The sequence below is a fragment of the Drosophila kikkawai genome, chromosome 2L (assembly GCF_030179895.1).
Source record: "Drosophila kikkawai strain 14028-0561.14 chromosome 2L, DkikHiC1v2, whole genome shotgun sequence".
Lineage (NCBI taxonomy): Eukaryota > Metazoa > Arthropoda > Insecta > Diptera > Drosophilidae > Drosophila > Drosophila kikkawai.
In genome coordinates, this window is record NC_091728.1 from 2,653,209 (window position 1) to 2,669,156 (window position 15,948).

General features: G+C 41.4%; 2 protein-coding genes across 2 annotated transcripts; both read right to left on the minus strand.

Annotated features, from left to right (window-relative positions):
• Positions 1–201: 201 nt before the first annotated feature.
• On the minus strand, positions 202–10,247 carry LOC108079684 (kinesin-like protein CG14535). Its single transcript, XM_041776042.2, has 7 exons — positions 10,083–10,247; positions 7,804–8,236; positions 5,880–6,198; positions 4,868–5,125; positions 3,336–3,923; positions 2,142–3,207; positions 202–2,022 (listed from the first exon to the last, which is right to left on the minus strand). The coding sequence occupies exons 2-7, from the start codon at positions 8,161–8,163 to the stop codon at positions 1,167–1,169; spliced, it is 3,447 nt and encodes a 1,148-aa protein (XP_041631976.1). The 5' UTR covers positions 8,164–8,236; positions 10,083–10,247; the 3' UTR covers positions 202–1,166.
• Positions 10,248–12,315: 2,068 nt separating this feature from the next.
• TwdlE (TweedleE) lies at positions 12,316–15,012 on the minus strand. Its single transcript, XM_017173918.2, has 3 exons — positions 14,883–15,012; positions 14,561–14,784; positions 12,316–12,999 (listed from the first exon to the last, which is right to left on the minus strand). The coding sequence occupies exons 1-3, from the start codon at positions 14,898–14,900 to the stop codon at positions 12,645–12,647; spliced, it is 597 nt and encodes a 198-aa protein (XP_017029407.1). The 5' UTR covers positions 14,901–15,012; the 3' UTR covers positions 12,316–12,644.
• Between the last annotated feature and the right edge of the window lie 936 nt (positions 15,013–15,948).

Below are 15,948 nucleotides of genomic sequence, written 5' to 3' on the forward strand. Positions count from 1 at the left end.
ACTTATAATTGGCAATAAATCGTTTGAATAAGCAAACATTCAACATTTAGCATACTTGATCTTAAATCGACTGCCCGAACAAATAACCCAAAACTAAAACAATAAATATAAGCTATATATATGATATATGCATGTATATATAGTGTATATATAGTGTATGTATATAGATGTATCTCTGCATTGTAAAGTCATAGTGATTGTGTAGCCTGATTATGTTAATTTATATATTTTATGTTCAATATTTATAGATACAATAGGGATAATCAGTTTCCAGGCGAGAACTTTGTCTAGCTCTCACAGAGCAGCGGGCTTTTGAGTCCCATTTCCGTTAGTTTCTTTATATGGCATATAATCCCGATTTCGATTCCGATTACCCCAATCCATTATGCTAGCTGGCAACTTAAGATATTTAAAGCCCCGTTTGAACTTATGCGTGTATTTAGTGAGTGAGTGAGTGAGTCGAGTGATTGATTCGATTGATTTATAGCATAGTTAGTTTTATAACTCTTAAGACAGTGGAGTTGCTTGATTTTAAAATTCTGAAAAAAATTTGGAGGAAGTTTTACGTTTGTAAAAACTAAAATATTATGTCTTTATCTCAATTTGATATTGTGCAACGTTAAAAAATCGTTTTAAAATATTCTTAAAGTTTCGATATACCGATATTTTCTGCTTTTCCCCTAGTATAGATATGTTTACTTCTTCTCTTCTTCAGTTTTCCATTTAAGAAAATTAAATCTCTATAAGCATTTTCCTGCTGATTTTACCAGAATTTTCCACTGTCTTAATAGCTGGAAAACCCATGCTTGTTATTATGAGTTATTTAGGTAATTGGGTTAGGTATTAGATTACTTTAAAATTGCATGTGTTTTTTGGTTTTAGATTTCGCTTTCATTTGCTTGTGTTTGGTTTTTCGTTTGTGTTTTTCTTTGTTTGTTGTGGCAGCCGTCGCCTAGTAAAATTTAATCAGTCGCTATCAAAGATTCTTCTATCCTTCTACCCTTCATCCTAGTCGTTTACCTAAAACTTTATGATATTTTTGTTCCTTTTTTGGTTTGTGTTCAGTGTTTGGCCATTTTGAATGCTGGACTAGCTCGGATTTTCTCTTTTTTTGGTGGGTGTTTTTTTTTTGGACTCGGATGCGGTGTATCTTAACATTTTTGTTTCTAAAAATCGCTGATCTCACCCTCAGTCTCTGGATAGGTGCAGGAGAACGGTGTCAGGAGCCAGTTGCAGAGGCCCTTGTTAGTTCCTCCCGCCTGATGATCCTGGCGATGTCGCTTCTTGTGACTGTGCCGCTGGTAATGGCCATTGCCCGAGGCTGTTGTTACTGCCCCCGAACCAGAGATCGTTATGCGATGCCTCTGACCCTTGGACATGCCGGATGCGAAGCTACTCTCATCCGAATCCCTTACAGTGGCCACACTATGATAACCACTCTCGGCTCTTCTTGAAATCCCAGAATGTTTGGAAGTTCTGGGTGTGGAATTGGAGTCATGACCACTGTCATAGGCCTCGGAACTGGTATTCAAGGGCAGCAGGGGAAGACGCGATTGGGCGGCCAGGGGGAGTATATTCGTGATTTCGTTCAGCTTGTGTTGGGCATCCTCAAGAGAATTTCGCTTGTTCACCGCCGCCGCCATAGATTTCTCATCCAACTCACATATATCATCGTGCTGCGGTGTAAATCTCTTCTCACCCTTTTGCAGATTCGGATCCGAAGCTCCATCGGGCTGCCGGAGCAGTGCATAGTCATCCATGCCGGCTATCTCCATGATGCCATTGAGGCTGGGCAGGGATCCTTGGCTGGGGCTGTGCGATGGTTGCTTTGGGGGACTGGGTGTCAGTCTGTAGGCCGGTTCACTGCAAACGCTGCTTTGGCCCACATTAAAGTGGTAGACGGGTTCACTGAAAACACTGCCCACATCCGTTCGAAAAAGGGCGGCTGAGGGGGTGACCTCGGCCATGGCCAGTTGTGAGGTGAAGATCTCGTGGAGGCGGGCCAGCTGATCGAATTGGTGTCTAGGGGAAGGAGAAAATAAGGTAGGGAAAGGGGAGTATTAATTTAGGAGTTTAAATAAATTAAATAATCCTGTTACGATGGAATTTCTTTAAAATACGATTCGTGTTTAGCAACTCACCTAGCTCTCTCGCCGCACTCGCTAAAGGATTCGCAGGCCATGTTGAAGCTAGACACAAAGGACAAGTTATCGCAATGACTCAGAGCAGCCAGAGGATGTGCCCCAAGCTCCTGGTCTCGATCTCTGGCCATAGTCCTGGCTATCTCCTCCTCTGTAACCTGCTGACCGCAATCGATACTCCTTTGCGAGGGATGATGCGAGGAAGAGGCTCTACTGGCCACAAATTCTGCCTCATGGAGCTGTTCTCTGGACACATGCCGCGACAGCATTCGTTGCAGGTTATCCTGGGAGATATCCCTGGAACCCAGGGGATCATCCAGTAATGGAAGAGCAGGCGGAACCTCCGAGGGACCACTGTCCTCATCCTCATCGCCATCCGGTGGAGCAGGATCCAGCAGGGGAAGACTCTCAAAGCACGGCTGATTGAGATCCAAGGAAGAGGGTTCTGTCTGAAAGGCAGGTCTGTCGGGAAGATCCAAGGATTTCTGCTTCAACTGCGACAGCTTCCAGTGCAGGGCTGTGGGTGAGTTGCTGGCGGAGACGGTGCTTTGGAAGACTTGCGATGTCTGATTCTCTACCCATTGCCGAATCATGGTCTTTTTGTGGGCATCCATGAAGCCATAGCCCTGCGTTTGACTTGCACCCGCAGCTGGCAGGTTGCCGGCTGTGAGGGATCGGCAGGACTGAGACTTGGGTCCATCCACCCAGGTCTCGCACTGTTTCACATGATTAACCTCGCGCATTAGATGGCGAGCTTCGGCCACTTTGGCCCGGGAAACTCGTGGACCATCAATCCACTGCTCCTCGGTGATCTTTCGCATTCCAGCCTCCAGTTGTTCCAGAGCAGCTCCGGGATGGGCACCTCCTCTGCGCAGCGGTGAGCCTTTGGGGGAGGGTACCATCGATCCCTTGGACACCATGTGCCTGGGTATCGGAATGGGTGAACCCATGACGACCTGCTGCTGCTGTAACTGTGGCTGCTCGTGGGGAATCAATGGAGAAGAGCAGGCTCCTGCTCCTGCTTGACGCTTCAGGCTGCCCGTATTGCTTCCTGGAAGTTTTTTAGCTGGAAAGGATTAAGTGGCAGAAAGGAAGGGGATTGGTTAGGATAATAATTAATATATTTTCTAAAGAATTTACTAAGAATCTTGGTTCTTTTTGTGAGCTAATTATAATTTACAAAAAAATAGTTACCTTTCTCCACTGCCATGGCCTTCTTCATCATCATGGGACTATTGGTGGCCGACTTCGAGGGGGGCTTCTCCATGCCGCTACCCTTTAGGGCTTTGCTCATCACCGCCCGATTGTCGCCGGCACTCAGCGATGGCAGATATACGGGCGGATGCTCACCATCCGTGGCATCGTCATTGGGCCCCATATAGATGACAGTGTCGGCTGAGATTTCCGAGCTTGAGGGATCCGCTCCTGAGCCCGCAGAAGAACCACCGCCCAGACCCTGGGCCAATCCCACAGCCAGGGGCATGGGGACACGGTGCTTCCTGCGACGCAAGCGATGAATTCTCGACGCAATTTGAATGGTGGATAGGGCGTCCTGGTAGCTTTGCTCCGGCCGCACATGTGCCACGATGGCCACATGGCAGGTGATGGGCGCCAGGCAGTCCTTGAGCAGCGGCGTCAGCGGGTGGTCCTTGTGTGGGGGATGCCGCTGGCCGGATAGTATCGCCAGCAGTATGTTCCCGATCCCCGACAGCGGCAGCCCCCCGCTGCGATTCGCACACCCGCCTAGGTCGATGATATGTAAACGGCTCCGACCGCCAGCCACTGTACAGAGAGAGAAATGAAGACAACGAAATTATGAAACTTTCTTTAGAAGGGAAAAAAAATGTATAAACGAGTATTTTTTAAAAAGAAATATTTTTTTATACAAAGACTTCACTAGAAATTATATTTTCTGATATTTTACCGACTTAAATTTTTGTATTAAGTTTATTTTTTCTATGAAAATCTTTTAAAAAAGCTCAGTTGCCTTTTTTTGCTTTTTTTTCTCCGTGTTTAAATAAAAAGAAGGAATAAAAGGAAGTGAAGTTTTTAAAGGGTGTGAGTCCTGGTCTTGGTTTGTGGGCAACGCTGGGTGTTGGGTGGTGGGGTGTTTTGGGGTGTTGGAGTGGAGGAAATGCGACACTTTAATGGCGCTGCCGTCTAGTGGTAGTGAAGCATTTAGCGGGCCACTTGAGTGGCAGCAGCAGCAACAATAGCAATAACAAGAAGGAAAAGGAATCTTTAGAAAACCGTAGCTATGAATACACTGACATTCTTAAAAGAACTAGATTTTGAGACCTGAATTTAGTTTTGATATATTAAATCTATATTAGAATGATATATTTACTTTATAATGAACTATAATATCTTAGAAAATCGAAAATGATTGCCTTTAATGTTAAAATTTCAATATCTTACAAATATATAAAAAGGTTATTTTAAATATTTGTTTCTTGTACTGTTTTTATTGTTTTTAGCTTTAAAAATATTAAAAATGTTTCATTTATAATTTTTATATCAAATATTTTTATACATTTTTCTTTCGTCAACAATGTTTCTAAAACTAAATATTTAAAAAAAAAATATATAAATAAAATGTGATACAATTTATACACTTCTTTCAAAAAATTCCCACGAACTTGCAACATTGTTGGCAACCTTTCCCCTTAAACCATAACACCCCATATAAAGGAGAGAATGACAACAACAATGTGTTGGACACTTACCACCGCCCTTACGGGACAGGCTGTACTGGTAGACGTGCAGCGTAAAGATGAGGGCGGACTCCAAGGGGGCAGCATATCCACCACATCCCGCTGGCGTAGAAGAAGTACACCCGGATCCCGTGGAACCGGAACTTTTTAAGCGTCCGGCCAGTGCCGAGTCGAGGAACAACGCCGCACGCTCGGCGGTGGGTGCACGTAGTTCCGTTGGACCGCCAAGGAAGTCGTCACGCAAATAAATCCCCGGGGAGTCGTCAGATTCTGTGTAGCCATCGGAGTCGGAGTCGGTGTTGGCAGTGGAGTTGGAGTTCCAGAAGGAAAAAATAGAAAACAGAAGAGAACAAGCGGGGAGTGAATGAAAAGGGCATTAGGTTTTATGTGGGAATAAACGCCGTATTCTACGGGGATAAAGAGTGTGAGGGGGGCTTCATGGTGATGATAGGGAGGGCGGGGAACTGCTACTGCCCAGGTTAAGTTTATTCAAATTGGGCCAGTTACGACCCCGAACCCGCCCCAGTCATCATCATCATTGTTTGGCCCAGGGGCAACATTACGCCACGCCCCCAGGTCCACGTTCCCAGGTTCCCCAGTTCCGCGTTAACCCACACTTTCCCCCACAACCCCAATCTCCATTCACGAAGGAGCCATTCATCCTGCCGGCGATTTTGCCCGCTGGCAGCTAACAGGTGGACCAGAGTCGGAGCTTAAGTAGCCGAAATTAAGGGTACAAAAAGCTAAATTAAACAGAGAGATGGAAATTAAGCAATGCGAGTTGCTAAAGGTTGAAGGAACTCAATATTAGCTTAGCCAATTTTCTCGTAGAAAACTTTTTTAATTAGTTAATTAATTGTATTACATTTTAAACCCGATTAAGGACCATAAAACTTTGCTAACTCTTTCTATATATTATATATAAACTTAGTTAACTAAAACTCTTAAAGTCAAACAACTATCTCTCCCTTTTATCCTGGAATCCCCATTCCTGGATCCTCAAGCTCCCTGTCCATATGCTTACCGGCTGCATGCGAGATGAGCAAGTCCTGCGAGAGGGCATCCGGTTTGGTGGCACTAACGCCCACGGCGCTCACACGCACCGAGAACCGTGCTCCGCTCTTTTGCCGCCGCTCCTGGATGCCCTTGTACAGCCAGGCGATGGCACAGGGGGCCGCTCCCAGGGAGCACATTCCCCCACTGCTGCTGCCAGGGCTGCCCACCTCGCCCAGCACCGTTTGGGGCTGTCCAGTGCCTGGATATCCCATGGCTAGCAGGCAACCATCGGAGCCTTCGAGCACGGCGGGTATCACTTCGCTCAACGCCGATGCACACACATCCGACTGGAATATATATAAATATATGAGATGTACAGGGAGAAAATATTACTTTAAATGGGGTTTATTATTTTTTGGGTATTATATTTTATTGATAAAAAATTAATAATAGAAAAAGATAGTAAAATAGCTAGGCGAAGTCATAACTATAGTTTCATATATTTCCAGAGTATGTAATAAGGTTATATATAATTATAAATATTAATATTATAATTAAAATTAACAGAAAATTTAAAAGCTTCCAGAATTTCATAAAAAAAAGGTTTTAACATATGCCAGAATATTTTTAAATATTTCGAGACTATCTAAAAAAAAAATTCAAAAAAATATTAAGTATTATTTCCAACCTCCCAAGAGTCTTCAATTTGTTAGTAAACATTATCACTTCTATTACATTTATTTCCAGTGTATATTGAGGAGTGAGAAGTGCCGAGTTGAGGTCAGTGGGTGGTGGCTAACAAGGCATACTAATGGGTTCGATTGCGGGGTTAATTCGATTGCTGATTAGATCCGATGGGGGAGGACAATCCGCGTATGTGTTAATTCTATTGGGTGTATTTTTCTTTCTTTTCTTTCCTCCTCTCGCTCTGTACTGTTCTGAGGGGGATTGCCTTATGAGTGATTGCACTTCAAGGGTCATAAATCTTGGGGATAGAACTTCGGTTTCCGTATGAATTATGAAGATTGATTGTCGCATTTTGTGGTGACTTGTTATTCTCAGGAATTACTAACACCTCTTTTGTAATGCCATAACAAGTTAAATAGCTGAACTCATCTGGAGGGAGTGACAAAGATGCGAATATTGTATCTTTTGTATGTCAAGATGTATCTTAATATTATTTTATTAATTTTGGTAGAGGTTTTGTGATTGTAAATAAATATTTGATGTGTAATATTTTTATTTTGATAAATGTAATTTATTTGGTTGCTTTTAAAGCGTTAAAAATAATATTAATTTTCACTTTGCTTTTTTCTCTTATTGTAAACATTTTTGTAACTTTCATTTTTATATATTCTCTTTTTTTTGTAACTTAGTTCAAGTCATTAAGCTCGTTTACAGAGCTTATGGCTTATTTGTTTAATTAGGCCTACATTGTAATTACAAATAAACGTGGAAATTACACAGAATAACACACATAGACTGAGTGTTTTCATAAATTACTAAAAGCTTAACTAATTTGTATTGTTTATCATTTCATTTGCAGTTGGCAAGTGTGAAACCCATTTTTAGTAAAGAAATTATTATTTAAAATGCATTTTATATATTTTAAATGATTTTTTTAAGGCTGAATTTTATTTTTAAATAAAATAATATATAAATTAAGTTGCTCCGAAAATTAAAAAAAAAGTAAGAAAGGAAAAAGTCATAATTTAAAGATATAAAATAATTTCCTACAATAAATATAAAACATTTTATGGCAAAACAATATGTTTCTGAAGAAAATAAAGCCTCTGTGTTCACAAAATCCATTAAAAGCTTTTGAGTGTCTCGTACTCATAGACATAAATTCCATAAATTCTTCAAGGCTTTAGGATTTAAGGTGTGATTTCAAAATAATGGAATTTAAAATCTCTACATTTTATAGGGATTAAATTTCTCTCGAAACTCACCTGCTTATCCTCGGCGGTGAAGAGATTATCGAATGCAAACATTTTGGGTGCTGCCACCATGGGCGCCCGTTCCTGGGCAGCCTGCGGCGGCGGACACACCACATTCCTGGGATCAGTGAGCGTCACCTGTCGCTTCTTCTTGTCCAGCGCCATGTACTCGGGCTCTCCAGATCCGCTCGAGTTCCTGTCCCGCTCTGCCACTCGCAGCATGACCTTTACCTTGCCCACGCCATAGCACTCGCGGCTGCTCAGCCGGCGGCTGAGGGAGGCGGGCATGGGCGGTGGGGCCCGCTGCAGTGCACCACAGAAGCCACCGTTCCGGGCGGGAATGCTGCTGCTGCTACTGCTGGCGGTGGCCATGGTGGTTCGTCGTAGCTTATTGGTTGCCACAGTTGGTGGAGATTGGTTTATGGCTGGAAGCACTTTTCCGTTCCTTTTTTTTTGTTTGGGGGCGACAAAGGAAATAAAATTGGGAGTTAATAAGGAAGCCGAAATCCTGGCTTTTGTTTTATGACCATTGCTTAAAATCGTCAATCGTCGCCGTCTTTGGCCATAAAGTTTGTTTGTTTTATATAACGCTGAGTGGGGGAAATTTTATGGTTCTTTAAATAGTTTGGTCCCGTCATAAATTGCGATTTCGGTCCGGGCCAATAGGCACAAGTTATTTGGTAGATGATATGCCGCCAAAAGGACCCTTCGGTAATGGCCATAACACTTTCGCTTTATGGTTATGGGCACATCTGTTTATTGGGCACATGCTTCACTGTACTATCATCACTATCATATGCTCGCACTGTCACTCCGGGCACTAAGCTCGTGTTTTATTCACTTGTAGCATCTTGTGCATAAAATCAAATTTATGTCTAGAACTTGTTGGGGATTTTACGGGTTGAAATTATTTGCTGTTCTTTGGATGCCTTTATGAACAAGGAGAAGTATTCTTTTGGGGACACTTGTCGTATTTCGTCTCAGTTTATTTCTATTTAAAAAGTTTTCGTGCAACATTTTTGTATTTAGGGGTTCCCAGGGGGGGTTTTCCACAGTTTTGAGTTAATTTTTAAGAGGTTTATAAGGTAGTAAAAGTGTTTAGCCTTGTAGGGTATTTATTTAAGGTTTATTTCATTTAATAGGATTTATTTGTTGTAGAATTATAAATTAGGTTAATTAACTTTTCTTAGATTAAAAGTGTATATTATTTTCATGTTTAAAATATATTTTTTTACTGTTTAGGTTTATTATTTTTTTAAATTTACTTTCCCCACTTAAATATTTATTTAATTCCATTAAGCACATACTTTTCCTAGCCAATTTATTAAAGTTTATATTTAGTTTCAATCCCTAATAATAATTTTAATTATTCATTACTCTCTCTTTGTTTCCCTAAAGAATTCCTTTAATCATCTTGAAAGTGTTCTTCCGGGATTCTGGGCTTCCTCTTGTCATATGTCACTCAAACTTCAAGTTCATTTAGGAAATTCCCCTCTAGGAATTTCAGAGAACCCAAGGGGGAACCCGGGAGCTGTCTCTTATCTGAGCTTGTTATGCTTTATATTACTCGAATTATCAACTTTACTTGTTATGTTCAATGTTGTTCTTCTACTTTCGAGATATTCTTATATATTCATGTAAATTCCTTTGGACTTTTTCTGTCAGAGTCGTGACATTTCTTCAATGCCTTCATTATTATTTCAATTTGACTTGGAGAAACGTGACATTTTTGCAACGTCTTTCATTAATATTGTCCCCTGGACTCACGGTCCTATTTTGGCCCCTGAGTTTCTCCGACTTTCCCCGGGTTTCCCTGGGTTTCCCTGAGTTTCCCTGAGTTTCCCTGAGTTTCCCCCAACCATTTCATTTCTTTTTCTTCCCTGAATGACAGGCAACAACTTTGGGTTCGGTTCAACTTCATTTTTCAGACTACGCGCACCTGCCAACTAAAAAAAGGGAACTTCTTTGGTGGCTTTTGCCATTCTTTTCTTTCTATTTTTTGCCTTCCTGGGCTCCTTTTTTATATGGTCTTGTTGTTGTTTTTGTTGTTGTTTGAGGATTGGCGTCGTCCACCTTTTGAGTTTTAGCTTTGGCTTTTCACACAAATCGATTGGCAATGCCTTCTAATTGTACACAGAACGCACAATAGGGGAGTCTCTAGCCCGAAGTCAGGGGTTAAGGCTTTTCTGGTGGGGGGGTTTAAGGGATTTCCCTTTTGGCACAACACACACTGGCACGCAAACACAACACACACACACAGGCTCATTCACTGAACAGGAACAAACACAAACCCTTTTTTTTTATGACTGGCAATTTCTCGCTGTTGATTTCATCTTTGGCTCAACTCCGACTTGGACTTTGACTTGCTTCCGTATTGCCATGATTTATACTTTATTTAACACGACGTTTGCTGGGATTTGGTTTGCTTTTCCCTCTTCTTCTTCTTCCGATTTTCCTGTCACTTCACTGCGACGACGAATAACAGAAATAAAAGAAACCCGCGAGGCGAGAAAGCCAAAGGCGTGCCGACAGCGTTGGCATTACAATGGCAACTGAACTCGGCTTCGGTTTCGGTTGTTACGATTGGGTTTGGGTTTCCCAAGCGATTTCCACGCGCAGGCGTGCCACAAAAGAAGAGAGTTGGAGAGAAAAATGCTCCCAAAATCCTTCTCCACGAAGGGTAGGACGATGGACTTTCACTCTTCCTGACTGCCGCTCTTAGGGAAATTCTATTTTCTTTTTTTTTTTTTTGGTCAACGACAAGCTTTGACAGCTCAGGTAAACAGAAAATCAGCGAGGCTAAAACAAAAGGAACAACGCAAATGATGTTTATATTGTAGAGACATCAAAATGCTCACAAGCTTGGCTGCAGGTAACATCAGAAAAAAAAACAAAAACAAATGAAAAGGAGTATGAAAAGAGTTGGACTTGAGAGGTACCTTGTAAATATAAAAAGTACCAATAAAACTTTCTAAATATGGCTTTTCTAACAGAGATCCATCAGCACAGATACATTATTAATTAATACTCATTATTTATAATTATTTTAACATTATAATCTGATATATTATAACATAACAAGCCTGCATCCCAAAACTCACAATTATAGCTTTCCTAGCAACAGAGATCCATCAGCACAGATACCATATTTAATATTTTGTAATATCTATAATTATTTTACTATTATAATTTGATATATTTAAGTATATCAAGCTTCCATACCAAATATAATAACTATACTTTTGCTAAAAACAGAGTTCCATCAGCACAGATACAATATACCTTTGTTTTCCATCAGAATACCTGTAGTAAACAGAATAAGAAGACGCACACGTGAAAACACACGGTGATAGTTGAGCTGCTGGAGCGTCACTTAAGTGCCGCTTGGAGTTGTTGCTGCTGATGGAGTAGGGAGGGGTTGGATTTTCCAGGGGGCGGACTAAGAGGGGGTTATGGAGAGGAGGGAGGAGGCCCCAAATGCAAACGATGTGTTTTTAAGTTCGCTTACATTTGGCAGGCTCGTGAAGGAGCCGTTGTCGAGTGTGTGTTCGTTTGTATTTAAAAGCATGTGTCGGGGGTCCGGGAATGGGTTTGGTCCGCACTCTGGTCTCCGGATTTACCTTTACCTTTATTTTTTCTCCCTATTTTTTCATTTTTCCTGTTGGCCAAAGTGTTGGTGGAAGTGGACAGCGGGGAACAGCTCAATTAAAGTGGTCCTCGCTGATTGGTATTAAGGTTGTACAACGGTACGAGGAAAAACTTTGGTAATCCAATCCGATTTTAAAGTGTTTCCTTACTAATTATCATAAAACTTGAGGTGGAAATTTACGTGAAAAACATTTTCACTGCATTGGGTAAATCAAATTTTATTGTAATCCAAGCAAAAGCAAACGAAACTAAACGAAATCGGAGAGCTAAGGGGCTTAAAGTCAAGTGAAAGGAGTTAACCAGTTTGGAAGTCACTTTTGTATAGTTTTACACTTACTTCGGAGGCGCCATCTGACGGTTGAGCTTCAGGTGGCAACACCAAAAGCGTTACAGTTTGAAATGTGCAGAGGCTTGAAAAGGGAAAAATCTATATTACTAGGAGATTTATATTAAAATGTCGATGGTAAATAGATATTTATACTTTTTAGCTTGCCAATTTCTTTCAAAATAATAAATTGTTTCCTCAGAATTTTGCTGACTTCTGTACTATAATTAATTTAAAATAAAAACTCAATTCAAATACAAATAATTCGTTAAACTTTTATTTAGCCATTGATGTTTTTTTTTGTTTTTGTTTTCAACATTTATACATACTTGAGTATCATTAATTATCTTCATTTATACATTTTTTTTGTAGCTTTTTCGATTGTTTCGCTGTGCGAAAAATAGCAATATGGGGATAGGTAAAAATTGCCTAGATGAAAATGCATTTGTGTGATGAAAAGAATCATGATGTATCATGTATATATCGTGTTTCGTTCATCGGGATCGATATCTCTATCGATAACTAAGGCTAAGTGTCGTCTTTCGTCTTTTCGCAGTGAGTGTATCGAGGGTGTGTTTTAAAGTGTATAACGCATCGTTCGCTTAAATTCCTAAGACTTAAGACTAAAACAAACAATTTGAAACAAACAGCCTAGATATGGAAAACATTCTCATACAATGTGGTTTAGAAACAACTTCAGAGGTAAGAATTCGGGGGAAAATTGAGGGATATTCGTTGTAAACTTTGTCACGCGTTAAAGTCATTTGAAACAGATCAGAAAATATAATACACATAAGGATTATATATGCAGTTTGCCATGAGTGGGAGTTGGGTTTCAGTTTTCGCCGTAAATCGGACTTCAGTTTGGGTTCCGATCTCCTTAGTGGGATGGGGCTCCATATGAGCTGCTGGGCGCCGAGGGCGCGGGCGGGGCAGCTGGTGCTCCATACTCGGGTGCCGGTGGCGCCACACTGTTGGGATACGGACCAGTCTCCTCCTTCTGGGTCTTGTAACGGATGAAGTACACCTCCGGCTTGCTGGGCTGTGTGGGCGCCGGCGTGGGGATAATGAGCTCGGGCTGCTCCTCGGGCTTCTTGACTAGCACATAGACCAGGGTCTTCTCCTCGTTCTGTGGGAACTGGGGGATGATCGGAGCAGTAGGTGCTGGCGGGGATGGAGCCTTGATGAAGACGATCTTGTAGTGCTTCTGCGGGGGTGGCACATACAGGGGTTTCCTAGAAGAGATTAAGGATTAAGGAAAAGTTAGAAAAAGAAAACATAAAAGATATGAGATCGATAATTATCACTGTAAGGCTTTCACACCTTTTTCCTTTAAAATTTCCGTCTTGACCGGAAGTAACAGCCTTAGTTTCACTTAGTTTCCCCAAACTCATTACCATATGTACCGAAAATATCCATCTTAAATGGTTTTTCCCCACTTCCTACATTGTTTGCATCTCTCGTATCTCTGGAGAAAGGAGTTCCGCTGCGAGGAGTATATGCAAATGACATGCCCATGACCATAAATGGTGACCTGCCGAAAATGGTGAACCAACCTGGTGGCTGCTGTTGTTGCAGCTGCCTGTCAGGTTTGGTTAATCGGATGAAGATGCCCCCGGGCTGTGATGATAATGACAATGATGATGATGATGACAACTGACTGTCACAACAATCGTTGCCCCGAGACGAGGGTTTACATAAAGTAAGGGAAGCCCCAACTCCCTATGGTAATTGCGTTGTTCTCCGTTTGATAATTAGCTTGGAAATTGTACTCTCTTTGAGATACATATATGCGGAGGAGCTATCCAGCTTAGGTAACATTTTAGTCACGCTTAGGCGGCCTGCAAAGCCATATCATTCCCCCTTTTTCGGGGTAATTAACATTGCTACCAACAAAGACGACAACACAACAAAACAACATTGAATTGCCGAGAAAAGCTTGGAGAAAGACACCAGACTTACTGAGTTCGCTGGCTTCTCCGCTTCTCTGTGGTATTAAATAATTTTCCTCCTTGAAGAAGACTCTTTAAATACCCTGAAAATGTGGGAATAAGTGAACTGAAAGGGCCCTGAGCTGGATTAGATGATTGGCGTAGACCTGGGTGGGGTCTTGCAACATTTTGTCTACTTATTATCATCGCTGGAGGTTGCTGTTGGAGTTGAATTGTGAGAGAATCTGCATAAGTGGCGTGGATTATATACTCATAACACACAACAATGTGATTTTTTCGTTTCGAGTCTCGGGTTTTTTGCCAATCATAAGTGGAACAAGACAAATAAAGCGAGATCGCTTGTAATCGCTCCTCAACACGCAAGATGTACAAAAAAATATATATAATGATCCAAAAAACCACGAAAGGGAAAGGTATAAGGGTAAAGAGTGTGAATTGAAGGGTTTTAAAAGTGGTTTTACGTTTAAACTTGAGTGATCCCATACAGTTTTTTAAATAACAAATTAAATTGAAATGATCCCATCAAGATTTTTAATAACAAATTATTTAACAATGATATGTGGGCTCTTTAAAGAACTTCTTCAGAGGTTTATATTTTCTACAGAGTCTAGCCTAAAAAAATTGGATAAACTAAATGTTTTTGTAATGTTTTTCAGTGCTTGTTAATATTTTAAAGGACAAGAAAGTACTCTAAACTAATTTAAGATTCATCCTAAGGCATCCTAAAATATTATTTTTCAACCCTTTTTCTTAAATTCTTCCTAAATTTCCGTCTCAAAAAATTCCCTATAATTCCTAAACCCTACAAGGATCTAGTTGTAATCCCCCATGAATCTCAACTTACCTGGGTGCCTGGTACTCCGGCTCTGGTGGCGGCACATGGACATAGACGTGCTTGTGCACCACCGGTGGCTGCTGTGGAGGTCCATACTGAGGAGCTGGGGCGCCATAGCCCCCACTGGGTCCGCTTGGCTGATAGCTGCTGGAAGGCGGAGCACTGTAAGAGTCACGCGGCGGCTCAGGACGAGCGGCCACCAAGGCGGCCAAGGCCAAGACGACGACCACCAACTGAGGGAGGAAGGGGAAGATTTGATTGGGGGAGAACTTTAGCTTTCTCAAACACTTTTGTCACGGGAGTCACTTTGACTTGAGATGATCACACATACCACACAACTGGACTGCATTATTGTTGGACTTTTGTGTTTCTTATTTTTTCGGCTATATCCGTTGGGGAACCTGCTACTGGTAACTGGTGACTGGACTGCTGACTGGTTACTGGTGCTGCTGCTTCGACGCGGAACCTCTTACTGCATGCCACAACGATTGTTGCAGTTTCTTTTATAGCGGCGCAGCGCGTGAAATAAAAATTAAGTAAAAATTCAAGACGACGACCAAGACCGCCGTCGACCGAGGCAGAGGCGTCACCAGAGGCAGAGGCTGAGACTGAGGCGCTAGCAGTTGGCCAAGAGCAGCGTCAAAAATATATAGTTGGTAGTAACCATGAAGAAATTGAAATGTTTAAAGCATCAGCAGCGGTAGCTGGAGCAAGTCATCTCTGGTTTTTTGGGGGAAACTGAAGCTGCAGCTACTCTTCTCTGCTGCCGATCCTCTGCAGTAGTCTCTGCCTACGCCGCTCCTAGCTGCGACTGCGACGCTGACTGAGACGGCTGACCATTTCTTGGCCGTCTTTTCGGTTGGTTTTTCCTCCTGGCTCCACGATTAACTGCTTCTTTGCGGTTTTTTTATGTGTGGTCTTGGTAGTGAGGTTTTTTTTTTATTTTTATTTTTTTTTTTTGACTGCAACTAGGATTATTTTCAAGGGGAAACTAAGGAACTGGCAAGTTACATTGTATGTTTTAATGAGGGAAGAGGGCTCGAGCATATCTCCTTACAGTCAAGCCAATCAATAAATTTTTAAGATTTCTTTTCCTTGAATTTATATATTTCTTTTTTTGTGGGAATCTTTGATTGTTTCAAGGGGAAATATAAAAATTGTAAGGGTAATGTACTTTATAATGAAGCAGTAAAGATTTATAATGATAATTATTTCGGAAATCCTTGAATTTATTCTTTTTTGGGAACTACCTTGACTTGGGTAATACTTTTAAGTAAAGGGACTTACCTATAATTTCTATAATTCAACTAATTGTGTGACTATCATTAGTTAAATTTATTTTTTTTTAAACATTTATATTTTAAAAGGATTGAAATATATGTTCGTCTGGTAATAAT

Coding starts and splice junctions, on each gene's coding strand:
- TwdlE (XM_017173918.2), bottom strand. Junction 13,000..14,560: donor CCGGAGTACCAGGCACCCAG/GTAAGTTGAGAT, acceptor AATCTCTTCTAG/GAAACCCCTGTATGTGCCAC.
- LOC108079684 (XM_041776042.2), bottom strand. CDS start 8,163: ATGGCCACCGCCAGCAGTAGCAGCAGCAGCATTCCCGCCCGGAACGGT. Junction 5,126..5,879: donor GCTCATCTCGCATGCAGCCG/GTAAGCATATGG, acceptor ATGGCTACACAG/AATCTGACGACTCCCCGGGG. Junction 3,924..4,867: donor CCTGTCCCGTAAGGGCGGTG/GTAAGTGTCCAA, acceptor CTCTCTGTACAG/TGGCTGGCGGTCGGAGCCGT.